This window comes from Cynoglossus semilaevis, chromosome 3 (genome assembly GCF_000523025.1).
Source record: "Cynoglossus semilaevis isolate Cse_v1.0 chromosome 3, Cse_v1.0, whole genome shotgun sequence".
NCBI classification, from domain to species: domain Eukaryota; kingdom Metazoa; phylum Chordata; class Actinopteri; order Pleuronectiformes; family Cynoglossidae; genus Cynoglossus; species Cynoglossus semilaevis.
Genome location: NC_024309.1, coordinates 11,496,981 through 11,512,364, shown reverse-complemented (window position 1 = coordinate 11,512,364; position 15,384 = coordinate 11,496,981). Strand labels below are relative to the sequence as shown.

The window sequence follows — 15,384 nt, the reverse complement described above, 5'->3', positions numbered from 1 at the left end:
AGAGACTAAAGTCCCACTTCATTAACGGCTGATTGTTGATGGGGGAGGAAATGATCAGGAGAGAAGAAAGTAGGGGCTTCTGTAACGATCTTATTGTCCCATGGATTTAAACAGGCCACAAACCAGGTTAATATTGACGGAGCGGGCTGCAGGGTGATGTCATCACATGACATGCACAGTGGACGTAGCTTCAGACCTCCATGCTGTCGGCCTTGGACGGGTTGGAGATCCATAAGTTTGATTGGGTCGCAACGGTGGTCTTTGTGCGAGGGGTGCTGTGGAGACAGAGGCGATGATGTCATCGTGAAGGCAGCGGTGATTGGTTAACCATCAAGTGTTATGAATATTAATCGTAGGTTAGCAGAGGTGGAGGTTCTTCACATCCTGTTTCCTGTTGGTGGTCATTTCCCAAGAGAAACACTGAGAAGGTCGTACTTCACCTCCTAACGTTCTACAGTTTCTTATGACAGAAATATTATTTTAATTTAATAATCTAACCTATCCTCCCACCACGATGGCCCCAGCTTTGAACATGAGCCCCAGGTTGGTGTTCAGTTCAGTCCCACTATCGAAGCATCTTTGAGAATTCTCTTCTCCAGTCGTAATCCTAACTCATCCACACGGAAGAACTCAGATGAGGTAACAACAAACATGACAGGAGTCAAGTGTCTGCAGTATCTACTTCCTGTTTGGTCACATGGTCTGTGTTTTCAGGTGTGTTAGAGAGGAGGCAGATCCCTGCTGAGCCGCAGCTGCAGGAGATTTAAACCACAGGTGAAGAACATTGTACAGACTTTGTTTTTCTCTGGGAGTGAAACAAAGAAAACCTGAGTGTGAGGGGAGAGATGAGCTGCTGCAGATTTAAACGCCCTGCTGCTGATTCTCTGGTCTGAAAAGTCAATTCAGCAGAAGATCTGGAATCACCTGAACCAGTGCCAGGTACTGACTCACACACACACACACACTCCCACACACACAGTGCCATAAATCCTGTCTTGTTAACAGACGTCTGAGTGTTGGGTGCCATAAATCCCTTCTTGTTAACAGACGTCTGAGTGTTGGTCCCGTCATAATTACTGACTAAGCTCCACACACAGTAAAAAGCTGCATTCTCAGCTGCAGGGTCTGATGGGAAATGTAGTCTCACCTTCTGCTGAGCATCTGCACACAGCAGGTCCCTGAAGCCACCAGGATGAGCAGCAGCAGAGGGATTGTGGGAATGATGACGTAGACCAGTAACATGCCTGGAGGGAGGAGGAGGACATCAGAGAGACGTTCCACTGAAGGACAGGACGTCAGTGGAAAAATGTCAGACTTCAGGAGAACCCGGAGTCAGTACCTGAAGTCGCCGTCGTTGTCACCTGAGGCTCCACCCCCGCTCCGCCAGAAGGTTGTTTGACCACGCCCCCATCTGCTGTCACCTCTGAGAAAACACATTCTGACCTCACAGTGGCGCTGGCTGCACTAAAAGGAACGGAAGAATCTGGAAGTCTCACTCACCTGTGCCCCACCCTGTAGTCACATGACTCTCTGAGGAAAGAAGTGAGTCAATCAATCAATCAATCAATCAATCAATCAATCAATCAATCAAAAACGTCATCAGATGTCAGGCGTCCAATTGGCTGATGATATGAGCCTACAGTTGCTGGTCGTACGATTCTGATTGGCCTGTGGTTTGGTGTGATTTGATTGGATGCTGACAGGGTCTGATTGGCTGGCTTATATTTACCTGGTTTGTATTTGCAGATGAAGTTGTGTTTCATGTTGCAGCGGTCATCGTTCCACTGGTACAAATACGGCCCGCCCAGACCAGAGGGTGCCGTCGGCTGATGGTACATGACGACACAGGCCTCTCCTCCACACGACGGCTCGTCAAAGTACCAGTTCCTGCAGCGTCGTGACATTTGATCTTTTCTTTAAACAATTGGTCAAATGATCTCCTGTAAACCGTGTGTGTGTGTGTGTGTGAGAGAGCAGCACCTGAAGGCAGCGGGGCTGTCGTCGGTCCACTGGTACAGCCGGGGACAGGAAGTGAAGGTGTTGGTGAGTTCTGGATGAGTCTGGTCGAGTGTGTCCACCCTGGTCAGACCGATCCAGAAGTCTCCGTCAGCTATGCCTCCTCCCTCCGCTCCACCTCCTGCACCTGAACGCAGCTCCTGGAGAGAAGATGGATGAATTTGAGGAGGCTGGGGAGGGGGAAGGGGGGGCATAACGAAGGCCAGGTCTGTGTCTCACGTGCAGCAGGTTCTCGATGTCCATCTGTTCTTCTTGACTCTCGATGCTGAGCAGCGACCCACCGTCCATCTCACAGGCTCGACAGGCCTCCCTGAACGCCACACGGCTGGAAACATCGTGGAAGTAAGCGATCTTGTATCAGGGACCACCTGGACCACCTGAACACACCGTCTGACCTGAGGGACCGAGACACTCAGCAGCGTCAGCAGCAGCAGCAGCAGCAGCAGCAGCAGCAGCAGCAGAAGCAACCACAGAAGCGTCCGGGGGGGGTTTACCACTTTTAAAAAAAAAGCCCGCGGCGGCGGCAGCAGCAGCAGCAGCAGTAGCAGCAGAGGTAACCACAGATCAGTCCAGGGGGGTTTTTCCACTTTTAAAATATAACAGTGATGTATTTTTGAATTAGAACTGATGTCACTGTGGTTACTGCCCTGGTGTCAGTGTCAATACAGGCTCCCATTAAGAATTACTCCATTACTCCAGAGAGAGAGACACAGAGACACACAGAGAGACAGAGAGAGAGAGGGGGAGCTACTTTAAGTGATTAGACTCTCACTCTTCTGCATCATCATCACTTTACTGTTAGAGCCACTAAAGAGCTTCATATATATCTGTCTATGAGCTGCTGCTTCAGCTTTTTGTTGCACCCCACACCACTGACTGTTACAGTGCTCTCCCCTAAACTTAAACCACCAACCCCTCTGGAATCAGTCCAGCTTTGATCATTAAGCCTAAAGAAACTGTTCACCACAGAGGCTGGAGGAAAGAAAGAAAGAAAGAAACAGAGGTAAAACCTCCAGACCAGGTCGGTGTGAGAGGGACAGTGTTTATAATATACTATTTTCAAATATATCCCATGATTTTTTATTTTTTTATCCCTGTACTTCCCATGTCTCTCCTTTGATAATTAACCAGGTCGATTCACATAAGAACTGATGAATCCAGGATTATCACACTGATGTGTCAAAATCAAGTACTCTACTTCATGTAGTACTCAGTGTAAGATGAAGCTGCGTCCAGAAGATTCAGAGCAGCATATCTCCTGTTGTAGTATTACTACACCAGTACTACAGACAGTACTAGTCAGAGGACACTAACTGTGGTTTGTAGTAGTTAACATTAGATCATCTATTAAACCGGTATAATCAGTCAAACTAAAAAAACCTTTTCATTGATCATTCATCAGAGTCACATCAGGATTCAAATGAATCTTTAATCTTTAAACAAATGTTCACAGATGAAAACATATTTGGTTTGGAGTAGTTCTGTCTCACACTCACCACTGAGGACCCGTGCTCCGTCCACGCCACCGACCGTCATCGTCATGACAACCAGCAGCAGCAGCAGCAGCATGAGAGAAAACATCTTTCTGGTTGTCCTGAAATTGGAAAATAAAAAAAAATAGAAATGTTTTTTTTTTCTTTGTTTTTTAACAAAAATTTAAATCAAAGTCCCAGGTTTTGTCCATGTTTCTCTTCTCCCGTCTGTGGCTCTGCTTCTCTCGCACTGACAACGAGAAACTGACTCTGTTTCAGTCACACACACACTCTCACACACTCACACACACACTCACACACACACACACACTTCTACCCCCTCCCTTCTGCTGCCTCTAATGGATGCACCAGCCCCCTCCAGTTACCTCCTCTTTCATTAAACCCTGGGGGGCCACATACATTTACTCTTCACTGGCACACACACACACACACACACACACACACTTACTTTAATTCACTTACAGAACAGCTGACCACTTCAGTTGTAATCCAAATTCACTGTTTATGTGAACGTGAATGTTGAGTGTTCCTATGTTTACATTTGTATACGTGTGTGTATGCGTGTGTGTATATGTGTGTCACAGAAACATTTAGTCACGTGATCACATTCATAACTGGAGCTAACGTGTCACCGACCGCAGCCTTGGCTGAGATTCTCTCTGACACTTGGTGCTGACTCCACAGTTTTTCCTTTGTCTTCAGTTTCTGTTCCCGTCAACAGTTGGACCTGAGCGTCCGTCGTCTCTGAGCTGCTGAGAAGTGGACGCGTGATTCAAACACGTAGCTGCCAGTGCTAGCCACGTTGCTAGTCGTTGTTAGCGGCGTATTAACAACACTGTATGACTTTAATGAGTGATTCATAAAACAGTTTTACTGCCCGTGACTATCAGGGTGAAACAACACAAAGAAGACGCTTTTTGACAGTAAATATTGGTAGCCTAGCATTGATAGCAACAACAGCAGCATTAGCCTTCTGAAAGTTTTATGTCAGAGAACACTGGGGTCAACCCTTAGAGTGTGTATGTTCAACACGGCTTCTAACTTGAGTGTCAAAATTCAAACAAAAGCTAATCTTATTTCAATTTTGTACGACATTTCAGTCCATATATTCTTGGGGTCATCGTTGAAGTAACAATGAATTTAAAGTCTTTTTTCTTCTTCTGCAGGTCTTCTTCTCCATCGTCTACTTCAGCAGCTCTGAGACACAAACTGTCTTATCCTGGTCCGTGAACCATGGCCTGAGCCACATCCTACAGTGACATCACGGGTGCCGAGAGTCTCTTCATGTCATTGGTGTGACTGGTGAGTCTAATGTCATCATCTGTGATGTGACGTCACAGAGAGAACCCTCAGAGTTCCATTCAGAACCTCATAGAGAAAGTGTCTGTTTTTACTCTTCCTTTATTGTGACTACGTTCCTACGATGACCATAAACTGGGTCCCACAGAGACAGGAAGTGACATCGGTTCATTCAGAGGCGTCCGTTATCATGCATTCATTTGAACATTTCCGTGGTGAAATCCTCTGATTAGCATTTGGACCAGATGAGCGATGACTCAGCGACGCAGATGCTGTTTGTAAAAACATTTGTGAGCGAGATTTAAAAACGTGTCACAGGAAGTTTATTATTCATCTCCCACAGACAGGAAATCAATAATCAGTCAAATCAAGCATGAGCTGCTTTCAATGCCTCTCACTATTCAGCATCGACTGAAGAGGTCCCTGAATGCAGCACGGGAACATTAAACCAATCATATTCTGTCTCTGTGCCTGAAGGATGTCCGTCCTTCATCAGCCTGTCCGTCCGTCCGTCTCTCTGTCCAACCTCCATATGTCCTTTTCTCTGTCCGTCTTGTCTTTAAGTCGAAAAGTTCTAAGACTGGAGTTCTACTGTGATATAAACCTGTCCCTTCGTCTCTGACCGTTCTTCATCCGTCCGTCCATTAGCCGTCACCCTGGGGCTGTAAAGCTTTTAGCACCTTTTTTATTGAAGTGTGTAATGTTTGTACTTTAGATTTGATTATGTAAAAATATGATATGGCCTGATCAATACCTTAGTATGTGTATGTGTGTGTGTATGTGTGTCGTGTATGTGTGTGTGTGTGTGCATGAGTGAATTGAATATCATTTTACTGACACACTTAGACTGACGTCTTTAAATGTGTAACATGATTAGGTTTAACCAGAAGTCAGACCAGGGTGGAGCAGCAGAGCAGGGTGGAGCAGCAGAGCAGGGTGGAGCAGCAGACCAGGGTGGAGCAGCAGAGCAGGGCGGAGCAGCAGAGCAGGGTGGAGCTTCTTTCTGTTGATTGAAGTTTGGTTTTTTTTTTGAGTGTAAACTTGTTTCCGAAATTTCCGAAATATCCTTAAAAAATAATTAACTGCGTCTTTTTTTTTTACGTAACTAAAATGTGTTTTTTTTTTAAATAGTTTTCCTCTGATTGTTGTCTTTGAGGTTTCATTGTTACCTAACCGTGGCTGCCTCGGGCTGATGTTTTCCTCTGATTGCGGTCTTTGAGGTTTCATTGATACCTAACCGTGGCTGCCTCGGGCTGATTGAAGCAGTAGGGGGCGCTTTCTTTTGACTCATACACCTATAAAACTAAAATGTCATCATCTATAATGTTAAAATATGAAATCAGGAGCTGAAGTTTAAGTCGTCACAAAAAACACAGAAGGGTGTGTGTGTGTGTGTGTGTGTGTGTGTGGTAATCAGTAGTAAGTGAAGTGTGTTTGGACAGGGATGATCAGCTGCTGGTAATCAATACAGAGATCAATACTGAGAACACAGAGGATATAACTGTGTGTGTGTGTGTGTGTGTGTGTGTGTGTGTGTACAGTTTCTTGATATAGATTGATTTTTTTTTTCTTTTTATTCAAACAATGAGATTGTGTTTGAAAAGCCTCATTAGCATAATGATGATGATACTGATGCAGCACATTGTTGTGTTTCTGTTGTTGATGCAGGAGAATGATTTCCCATCAGCCACTGCTGTGATCCAACAAGCACCAGCTGCTGGAAAATGTCCATCTCTGAGACACTTAAGCACCGAAGAGTAAACGCACGTGTGGCTCCTCTGTCTGTGAGTCCTGGAACACACACACACACACACACACACACACACACTTACTGCCGTCATCAAGTCTCAAAGATTCTCTGAACTGAGACTCATCAGGCAGATTGAGTTAAACCAACCAATCAGACGACGGCTGCTCAGACTGCACAATGACTCATTAACCTGTGTGTCTGTGTATATTGGTACACACACACACACACACACAGATATATTCATTTTTGCCTCTTTAGTCTCGTCACCTCTGACCTCTTTCATTCATCTATTGATCCATTGAATTATTGATGGAGATGAAACGTTCCTCTGTGGTGAACAGCTCCCTACACACACACACACACACTGTCAGGTTAACCACTGTGTGTGTGTGTGTGTGTAATAAGTGGGTAATTGATTACTTCCAGCAGCTCAGCATTTTAATAATTAGCTCCCAGTGTCTGTCAATATTCTGCCCTCCACACACACACACACACACGCACACACACACACACAGTCTGGTGTTGTGAATGGATGATTTTTTTTTTGTTTGAGATTTTTGTTTGTGACCCATCAACAAAATCCATAGAAATAATCAGATCTTTTTTCCTCACTTGAACATGAAACACGAGCAGCTGATTCAGTGCTGCCTCGTGTGGTCAGAAATATTATTGAAAAAATATTACTTTTGGTTCAAAGTAAAAAAAAAAAAAAATATTACGTTTGGTTTAAAGTAAAAAAAAAAAAAAAAACCCGGCGTCACACTGCCCCCTGTTGTCCCTCTAGTCTGTCGTCATTTCAAAACATTTTACACGTCAAACACTTTATTGATTGTTTTATCGACAGTGAAACGTTTCAAACTATGAAATGTAAACAGGTGATGATCAGTCAGGGGTCAGCTGACTCTGTAGTGTCCAGTCATCAGTTGGATGGGGCGATCAGATAATTCAGTGTTAATTCTTTATTCAGCAGCTGTCTGTGTAATGATCAGTCACCGATCAGCTGAACTTGAACCATCAGCTGGTTTTCAGCTCATCATTTCTCAGTCAGTGAGCAGCTCACATCAGTGTCGATTAGCTGATCCGTCATCAGTCTCGTCAACTGGTGAACCAGCGGATAATGATCAGCTGATCCTCTACTGATAGGTTAGTGACAAGAGAATCAGCTGATCTTTCATAGATCAGTCAGTGATCAGCTGACTCTGTATTCATCAGTTAAGAATCGGCTGCTTCTGTATTGAAATGTCATTAAACATCAGTTAAGAATCTGCTGCTTCTGTATTGAAATGTCATTAAAAACCTCAGGGCCACATTTCAGGTCTGCCAGGGTTAGCTTTAGCTTTAGCTTTGCTAGCATCCAACTGGCTAACTGTTTGTTTTCTGGGATTGATTTCAAACACCGATTTTTAAAATAAATACAGATAAAACACAGGCTTCACTGTCGTCCCTCCGTGACTGGTCCAGCTCCAGTCCTGTCCGTTCCTTCTCTTCTTCAGCCTTTTTGTTCCACACTAGAAACACAACAGTTTAAAAAAAAAAAAAAAAGACAAGAACCTGAGAAGATAAACTTAAAACACAAACATTTAAAACGGGAAGATTCTGATTGTCTTTAAAACTAAAGAGGACGTCTGGTCCTCTGGGGTGTCAGGAGCAGATCTTCTTTCAACTCAGGCTTCCAGTTGCCACTGCTGTATGTCTGAAGCGTCACATATTGCCATGAGGACGTAACCCTTAGGCCCCATCGGCTGAGAGACAGAGAGACACTGTCCAACTGAGACCTGGTATAGACGGTTGGACTTCTGCGCAGGAGACAGAAGACGAATGTAAGACAGAGAGGCAGAACTGCAGCTAATCCACTGGAGTAGCAGTAGCATGTGTGAGTCTCACCCCTAGGCTCCACTGCTGTGACCCTCCTGACCCGTGACACTTCATCAGTCTGGGCAGGTCAGAGGTTCTGACCTCAGACACGTCCAAACACAGAAGACCAGAGAGAATCAGCTGACCTTCTTCATCGTAGAGCCACACCTACAAATACACAAAGGACACGTTGTAGGAAAAAACAATCTTCCTGCTTAGCTTTACTACCAAAATTCAAATAAAGTTGAACTCACTATCAGTGACAAAAACTGACCACATGAGGCAGCAATTGATGCATTTATAAAACAAAACAAAAAAAAACCTTTTCTGTTTTTTTCCCTCATTTCTAGATCTCACCTGTTCAGGATCCTGGGGGTCACATGGTCGCAGCACAACAGCACCGCCCTTCTGGCTGGGTCGTCCCTGGGCCACAAGACAGCGGCCGGTTGAGAGATTGCGCAGCTGAAGGATGACAGACACACAATGACTTATATGCCCGAGGGGTGTGTATTGGCAAGAATCTGGAGATACAGAGGCAATGATACGATATATATTGCGATCCTAAAACACAATCAGGTTACTAAAATTAGAACAGAGGGATCTACAGTTGTAATCGAAAGAGAAGAAATAAACGGCATGAATATTTGCATGTTAAATTTTAATAAAAACTTCGACACAGTGCTGTAGAATATCGATCTCAAAACTTAATATTTGTGTATCGATATTTTCTTCCACCCGTACTATGACCTCAGCAGTAGAATGTTACCAAAGAGCGACGCCACTTACACGTCCTCGCTGCAGGACTTTAGGTCGCCTCACGCCTTTGTTGACAAACACAGGCGGCAGCGGCTTGTTTACATTGGCTCCAGTTTGCATCTCGGGGTAAATGTTATCTAGGTACCAGCGGAATGATTGACACTGCAGTCGCTTCCTCAGAGCCACACGTTCGCTGACGTCACCGTAGCTCCGCTCACGCAGCTCCGGACGCAGAGACAGATACTGCTCCTGGTTGGATGAAGACACAGAAGATGAGGACGAGGTGGACGATGTCGGCTCTGGTTTGTCCAGTGAGTGATTATTACCTTATACTCATCCATCCACACATGTGCTAACCGCAAAGAATTATGGGCCATAGTGTCTTGACCCCCTGGTGATCCATAGGGCCGACGCTTCCTGAAGATATGTCCGACTCTGGAGCAGGGGATGATGAGGAGCTGACCGCCACACATCCAGATCTGACCACAGACACAGCAAACATCAGAATTTACACCTGAACAATGTGACTGACTGCCAGCTGATGTCAGGATAACGGCTAACTGCTAACGGCTAACTGCTAACGGCTCTCACCCTGAAGGAGATCTCCAAGTTTTCTCCACCCCAGATGTTCATGCCGGCGTCATATTGGCCAAGCTCGATGAAGTACTTCCTGTTGATGGCGAACAGACCACCTGCCATGGTGGGAGACCTGCAGAGGACAATTGACATGATGTTTCACACAATTCAAAATCATCTTACACTTCAGGAGGCATCAGCAGGTGAGTGACAACACTTTACAAACATGAGGACCTAGCGTTGTCATACTCAGTCACGTGACTGACCCTCCTGTTACCTGATTGGTCCAGTGGCTCCCTCTGATCCACTGAGCTCAGAGGGAGGAACAGGGTCCCACTTGAAGTGCAGCCCCCAGTTAAACCCCCCCCTGACAACAGGGGAAGGGGAGTAAGTGAGGGTGTCCGCAGAGATGATGTCGATGACGGGACACACCACTGTGTGGCGATCTTTCTGGATGGGAGTGAGCAGCGGCTGCAGCCAGGCGTTGTTGACCTCGCAGTGACTGTCGAGGAAAACGAGGACATCGCCTGGAAAGAGATGAGGACAATTCAGGTCTCCGTCCACAGCTACACCTGGATGAAGGGCGGAGGACGCACCTGTGGCGTGTGAGGCTCCTATCATTCGGCCTCTGATGAGCCCTTCTCTTTTATGGTTCCTCACCAGTTTGACCTTTGAGCCTTTGAGCTCCTCTTGAATGTAACGGTCCAGGCCGTCCTTCAGCTCGTCTGTGCATTAACGACACAAACGTCTACAATCAAAATCAATCATGAAATTGATTGTGATAGTTGCTGCGTCATCAAGATGTCGAACATGGTTTTGCCTGAATTTTTCAACTTTATCAGTTTACCATAAAAAAAAAAAAACCTTCTGCTGTAAATTCTCCAGCTGAATAATACTTTACCGAGCTCGCTGTGGTCATCCACCAGGATGATCTCGTGCAGCAGGTACACGGGCGTTCGGTCTAGAACGCTGTGGACAGTCCTCAGCAGGGCAGAGAAGGCTTCATTAAAGAAACAGATCACGACGCTGGCTGAAGGTAGAGTCAGAGGGTAGACCTTATCATGACACCTGGGCAGAGATTGAACCCTGGTTAAAACCATGATAAACACTTGTGTTCTTATAAAACAAAATGTCTGAACGGTCTTACAGGGCGTCCCGGGTGTCAGGCAGCTGGCGGTGATACCCCAGGCGGGTGGAGATGAGAACGTTGAAAGCGTGACGATGGTACCCGGTGTCCCTTAACTCCTGGTCGGCCTCATTAAAGATCATCCCTGCAAAGGCAGGTTTGGTCAGTGCTAACCAAAAGATCACATTCTCCCTGCAGTAACTGGAGAGACTGCAGACACTCACCCATTTCTGGTGACAGCTCCACACCCTGAATGGCCGGTACAGGTCCGCGCTCCACCCTGTGCCTATCTGCCAAACCTCTGGCTTTGCTTTGGAGATGGTGCTGCAGCGGCGTCCTGCCATCGCCAGGCTCCGTGGAGAGAGAGAAGTAGAGGAAGAGCAGCAGAGACCAGGTGACCGATGTGGCCAGGCAGCCGTAACAGAAGTACCGCAGCGTGATACTGGCCATGGTGGCCGGCTGAGCATTGCCTTACATTACGCTGCACAAAAAGAGGATTTGATTCAGGATGATTGAACACGATCTCTAATTTCTCCAAAAACCTGTGAATGTTACAATTAACATCAATCAGCGTTATTCAACATGATAGGTGTTAAAAAATGAACACATTTAGTGTCACTGGTTTTTCCATGAGGATTGGGTATTGTCCTGTGTTTAACTGTCTTTAACATGTTCACTCATTTACTTAAATGACTGCTTGGATGACTCGACCTGCTGAGTCCAGCATTCTTTCATATATGGAATCACCACAGGGTCAACGGTCAGAGGAGCAGATGAGTTTATTTTTTAACTTTTTCTAACTTTTATCACCCGTGTTTAACCAAATGAACAACAAAGTTATGAAAGTCTGACTCTGAAACACCTCTGACGTTAATCTTAGTTGGATTTTTCTTTTACAGTTCAGAAATATGAAAATTAAGATGTCAAAAAAGTATTTTCCTTAAAATATTTCATACTCTTGTTAGGTCCTGATACTACCATGATTTCAAAAGACTCAACCCTACTATGTTTTTGTTTGTTTTTAACGTGGCAACCACCTGTTACAGAGCAGCTGAAACACAGAACAGTGACGTACCTGTGTTTACATGGATGTGCATAGAGCCGAATTAACATAGAAATGTATGTTTTAGGGAAAAAACGAATACATTTATACAGAGAGAGGTCATTGTTTAAACGTAGAAAACACTGTTTGTGCAGTTTAAGTTCCTACGCTGCTGTAACAAAGATACATAAAGACAACATCTACGGACACTAAGTCTCTTCATTTCTGAACAATTCAAAGAACATGTCAGTATGTTCTTTCTTGTTAAAAAAACACACTTTGCAAAGCTATGATGATAGAACATGTTAGCATATCTAGCCTCAGCTGAGCTTAGGTGTGTCTTCTATCTAAATCGTTGTTTTCCAACAACGCTTCTGTCTCAGTCTGGACCGTACTTACGACTCGCAAGCTCAAAGCTGGTTGCTTAGTAGCACTCGGAAGCAACGGTCGCCGGTGAGCCTCCGGCTCAGATAGCAGTTAGCCGCTAGCCGCCGTTGCGGCTAAAATAGATAGTATTTCCAGTGCAGATCCGAACGGAGCTACAGCTCCACTGTTTACTTCAGTGTTCAAAGATCCGCAGCAGCCTCTCAAATTTCTCTACTGACCGTTCACTCTGACACGTGATTTCCGATCAATCTTTTCGTAATAAAACGCATACCGTTGCTGAAAACACTTTCAAAATAAAAGGTGGGTGTTTGCTCCGAAGCGGCCACTGGGGGGTGCTAACAAACAATGATTGCAACAGTCAAAATGATTGCGCCGCTGGTGAGACAATATGGTAATGTCATCACACTCGTCATTTACGGTAAAAACAAAAACTCGAGCGGAAATAAAGTTAGCTTCGGAAGAAAGGATAAAGAACATGGGCGAAAGTGCAGCTCGGGTTAGTGAATAAAGGCACCGTGGGAACTATGTTGAAACCCAAGGCTAACTATAGATTAGACTAAAATGTTGAGATATTTCAAAGTAAAGGTTCATCCTCAACTATACCGCTGCCAACATGTTAACAGTTAACACTGTAATGATGCTAGAAGTCTTGTTCACAGTGATGTTGACACTTACGTCACTAAGGTGCACATTAACATGGTATGATGTCAGCAATGCTAACATTACTACATTAACATAGTATGATGTCAGCAATGCTAACATTACTGACAACAACACTTAAAGCAGCGGTGTCAACAAAATGTCGACATTTTTCTAACAATGTGAACAGAAATGCTACGTATAAGAGTCCAGTCTAAATTCTGGTACCTGGGTCTCTACTGCTTCTTTCACAGCCCGGAGATCGCCGCTGCCTGAAGGACATCGAACCTCGTCTTTTTTCTGATGACGGCAGACCAGAACAGGGTGACTGATCACAAAAGTTTCTGTCTGTTGTGTAATAAAACATGCCAAACATGTTCAGGTCTCCCTGATGGTCCCTTGTTTTTGTTTCCCCCAGGTGGAGTGGTGGAGCTTTATGGTCCAGAGGGCACAGGTGAGGTCAAGAAACGACTTTGGTCCATTACAAGGAGTATACAGTATGTTATATACTTAACACATTCAGGTGTATTTGTCTGTAAGGCAAGACAGAGCTGCTTTACCACCTGATATGTCGCTGTGTGCTACCGAAGAGTGCTGGTGGACTAGAGTTGGACGTCATGTTTGTGGACACTGATTATAGTTTGGACATGTTTCGACTGGTCAGCATCCTGGACAGCAGGCTCAACAAAGGTAAGCATGTTTAAAAATAGTCAGAGACATTTTATTGCTCAGAGCAGTACAATTTGTGTGAATATGTTTGTGTGCAGCTCTCCCTAAAAGTTCACCCTCTGCTGGATCAGACGAAGAGGCACTACTGCGTTCATGTCTTTCCCGACTTCTGGTTGTCCACTGCTCCTCTTCTGCACAGCTCCTTCTAACGCTCCACTTCCTGGAGAACTCTTTCTCATCAAGGCCTAGCCTGGAGCTACTCCTCATTGACAGCATCTCTGCTTTCTACTGGCTGGATCGCTGTGAAGGTGGACCCAGCTTTTCCAAGCAGGAAGAGAAGCTCAGCAAGTGTTCAGATCTGCTAAGTCGACTACTCAGGTATTCATCAAAAAAATCTAATAGTTTGATTTTTATAATCTCTGATGTTTCTGTGAAGTTTGGTAGGTTTTTTTATGGTTTTTGTAGTGGTTGTAGTTGATGTTGAGGGATTCTTGTTTACATTGCTGAGTTTGCACAGAACCTGCCGTAGAACCATACAACTCTACAGGAATAAAGTACAAATACTGATATATGGCTACTTTCCCCAGGGACTACAGAATTACTGTCTTTGCCACCTGCCATTCCATCAGGAGGGTCCAAACGGGGCTGTCCTCCTCAGCCTCTTTGTCATACTCGTCTGACTCTGACAGATCATACCTCTGTCGCTCCTGGCAACGCCTGGTCACCCACCGTCTGATGTGCTTCCGACAGGAAGCTGCAAATAACACGTCTGATGAAGCAGGAAGCAGCATCCAGCAGAGGATACAGCAAGTCTTCAGGGTCCACTGCATCTCCTCCTTTTCATCTTCTGGATCAAAACCTTACAAGACCAACTCATTTTATGTGACAGATGCAGGAGTAGAGTTCACCTCAGTCTGACGTATTTGGAGGTGTTGGGATGTTTTATAGAGCTTGGGATGTTTGGTGACCCTGACACTCAGAACTAAATGAAATCAAACAACTGTGTCACACATCTGTTCTGGAAACTTTGTCAGAGTTCTGCAAGTCTTTAGAAGTGATTACTTAATAAATTGATATGCTGTATGATCTCCTAAAAGATGTTCAGGTGTTAAGGTGTAAGCTGATTAAAACTGTTGGGTTGATGCTACTTCGTGTGATCAGATGGTGCCACTGAGTCAATTTTGAGGGATGAGTTCTTCATGCTTTCATATAAGATATTTCATCCTACAGGTTTAGTGTAGCAGTCTGCTTAAAAAGTTGAGCTGCACAGGTACAAAGTTGGGCTGTTCTTACATAGGTAATAATAGCAAGCAGGTGATTCTACTGTGGAAATCGTTTTAAGGCAGCAAGATGTCTCAGCTTTCTTGTGTGTTTATGTGTAGCAAGGAGGTTATTTTGTAATAATAACAGCAGTTTTAAATTGTTTTATCAGTTCAGATTTTAGGATTGAACCGTTCCACTTTTATGTCTTACTATAATACTATAATGGGTTGGTGAACAATAGTGCTGACAAAAGTATTGTTTTCTGTCCGTTGTATACCCAAGCAAATAGTTTTTTCCTCGTTCCCCTGCAGGAGGTGCTAAAAACGCGGTTGTAATGTAATGGCCTCTTAAACATTAACAAGTAATACATTTAGCGTTGGAAACTAGTAAAAACATACCGACTATTACAAAACCACGTCATTACAGCTGTATCCCGGAATACTGGTATTGGTCAAATATATTACAACATTGAAATAAAAAAGAATAACAAAGATATAATGTGTTGTACTTCGAT

General features: G+C 44.6%; 3 protein-coding genes and 1 long non-coding RNA gene across 9 annotated transcripts; 2 read left to right on the top strand and 2 right to left on the bottom strand.

The window, feature by feature from the left end:
- Window positions 1-6: 6 nt before the first annotated feature.
- On the bottom strand, window positions 7-3,802 carry chodl (chondrolectin). The gene is made up of 8 exons (XM_008308119.3): window positions 3,513-3,802; window positions 2,236-2,411; window positions 1,981-2,156; window positions 1,730-1,887; window positions 1,501-1,530; window positions 1,340-1,438; window positions 1,148-1,244; window positions 7-275 (listed from the first exon to the last, which is right to left on the bottom strand). The coding sequence occupies exons 2-8, from the start codon at window positions 2,302-2,304 to the stop codon at window positions 191-193; spliced, it is 714 nt and encodes a 237-aa protein (XP_008306341.1). The 5' UTR covers window positions 2,305-2,411; window positions 3,513-3,802; the 3' UTR covers window positions 7-190.
- A 267-nt stretch (window positions 3,803-4,069) lies between these two features.
- On the top strand, window positions 4,070-8,901 carry LOC103377333 (uncharacterized). Of its 3 annotated transcripts, none has more exons than XR_003049412.1 (4): window positions 4,070-4,432; window positions 4,676-4,811; window positions 6,477-6,592; window positions 8,763-8,901. It is a non-coding gene; the product is annotated as an uncharacterized LOC103377333 (long non-coding RNA). The 3 variants fall into 3 exon arrangements; XR_003049411.1 differs by having other exon boundaries at window positions 4,070-4,528; XR_521398.3 differs by having other exon boundaries at window positions 4,070-4,811.
- On the bottom strand, window positions 7,811-12,551 carry galnt11 (UDP-N-acetyl-alpha-D-galactosamine:polypeptide N-acetylgalactosaminyltransferase 11 (GalNAc-T11)). 2 transcript variants are annotated; one of them, XM_008308124.3, is made up of 12 exons: window positions 12,308-12,551; window positions 11,095-11,351; window positions 10,892-11,015; window positions 10,646-10,812; window positions 10,341-10,469; window positions 10,022-10,271; window positions 9,760-9,877; window positions 9,495-9,647; window positions 9,199-9,417; window positions 8,770-8,874; window positions 8,443-8,580; window positions 7,811-8,354 (listed from the first exon to the last, which is right to left on the bottom strand). In XM_008308124.3, exons 2-12 carry the CDS (start codon window positions 11,318-11,320, stop codon window positions 8,223-8,225), a joined length of 1,761 nt encoding a protein of 586 aa, XP_008306346.1. In that variant the 5' UTR covers window positions 11,321-11,351; window positions 12,308-12,551; the 3' UTR covers window positions 7,811-8,222. The 2 variants fall into 2 exon arrangements, with proteins under 2 accessions (XP_008306346.1, XP_016887261.1); XM_017031772.2 differs by having other exon boundaries at window positions 12,312-12,550.
- Window positions 12,552-12,650: 99 nt separating this feature from the next.
- Window positions 12,651-15,363, top strand: xrcc2 (X-ray repair complementing defective repair in Chinese hamster cells 2). Of its 3 annotated transcripts, none has more exons than XM_017031775.2 (6): window positions 12,651-12,690; window positions 13,193-13,262; window positions 13,357-13,392; window positions 13,479-13,628; window positions 13,706-13,985; window positions 14,195-15,363. In XM_017031775.2, the coding sequence occupies exons 1-6, from the start codon at window positions 12,688-12,690 to the stop codon at window positions 14,523-14,525; spliced, it is 870 nt and encodes a 289-aa protein (XP_016887264.1). In that variant the 5' UTR covers window positions 12,651-12,687; the 3' UTR covers window positions 14,526-15,363. The 3 variants fall into 3 exon arrangements, with proteins under 3 accessions (XP_016887264.1, XP_016887263.1, XP_008306345.3); XM_017031774.2 differs by having other exon boundaries at window positions 12,673-12,717; XM_008308123.3 differs by having other exon boundaries at window positions 12,684-12,795.
- The last annotated feature ends 21 nt before the right edge of the window (window positions 15,364-15,384 follow it).

Coding starts and splice junctions, on each gene's coding strand:
- galnt11 (XM_008308124.3), bottom strand. CDS start 11,320: ATGGCCAGTATCACGCTGCGGTACTTCTGTTACGGCTGCCTGGCCACA. Junction 11,016..11,094: donor GGAGCTGTCACCAGAAATGG/GTGAGTGTCTGC, acceptor CTGCCTTTGCAG/GGATGATCTTTAATGAGGCC. Junction 9,878..10,021: donor GGAGCCACTGGACCAATCAG/GTAACAGGAGGG, acceptor TGTCCTCTGCAG/GTCTCCCACCATGGCAGGTG.
- xrcc2 (XM_008308123.3), top strand. CDS start 12,688: ATGGTAATGTCATCACACTCGTCATTTACGGTAAAAACAAAAACTCGA. Junction 12,796..13,192: donor TGGGCGAAAGTGCAGCTCGG/GTTAGTGAATAA, acceptor CTTCTTTCACAG/CCCGGAGATCGCCGCTGCCT. Junction 13,263..13,356: donor TGACGGCAGACCAGAACAGG/GTGACTGATCAC, acceptor TGTTTCCCCCAG/GTGGAGTGGTGGAGCTTTAT.
- chodl (XM_008308119.3), bottom strand. CDS start 2,304: ATGGACGGTGGGTCGCTGCTCAGCATCGAGAGTCAAGAAGAACAGATG. Junction 1,439..1,500: donor GACTACAGGGTGGGGCACAG/GTGAGTGAGACT, acceptor CTGTGAGGTCAG/AATGTGTTTTCTCAGAGGTG. Junction 1,245..1,339: donor GACAACGACGGCGACTTCAG/GTACTGACTCCG, acceptor TCCTCCCTCCAG/GCATGTTACTGGTCTACGTC.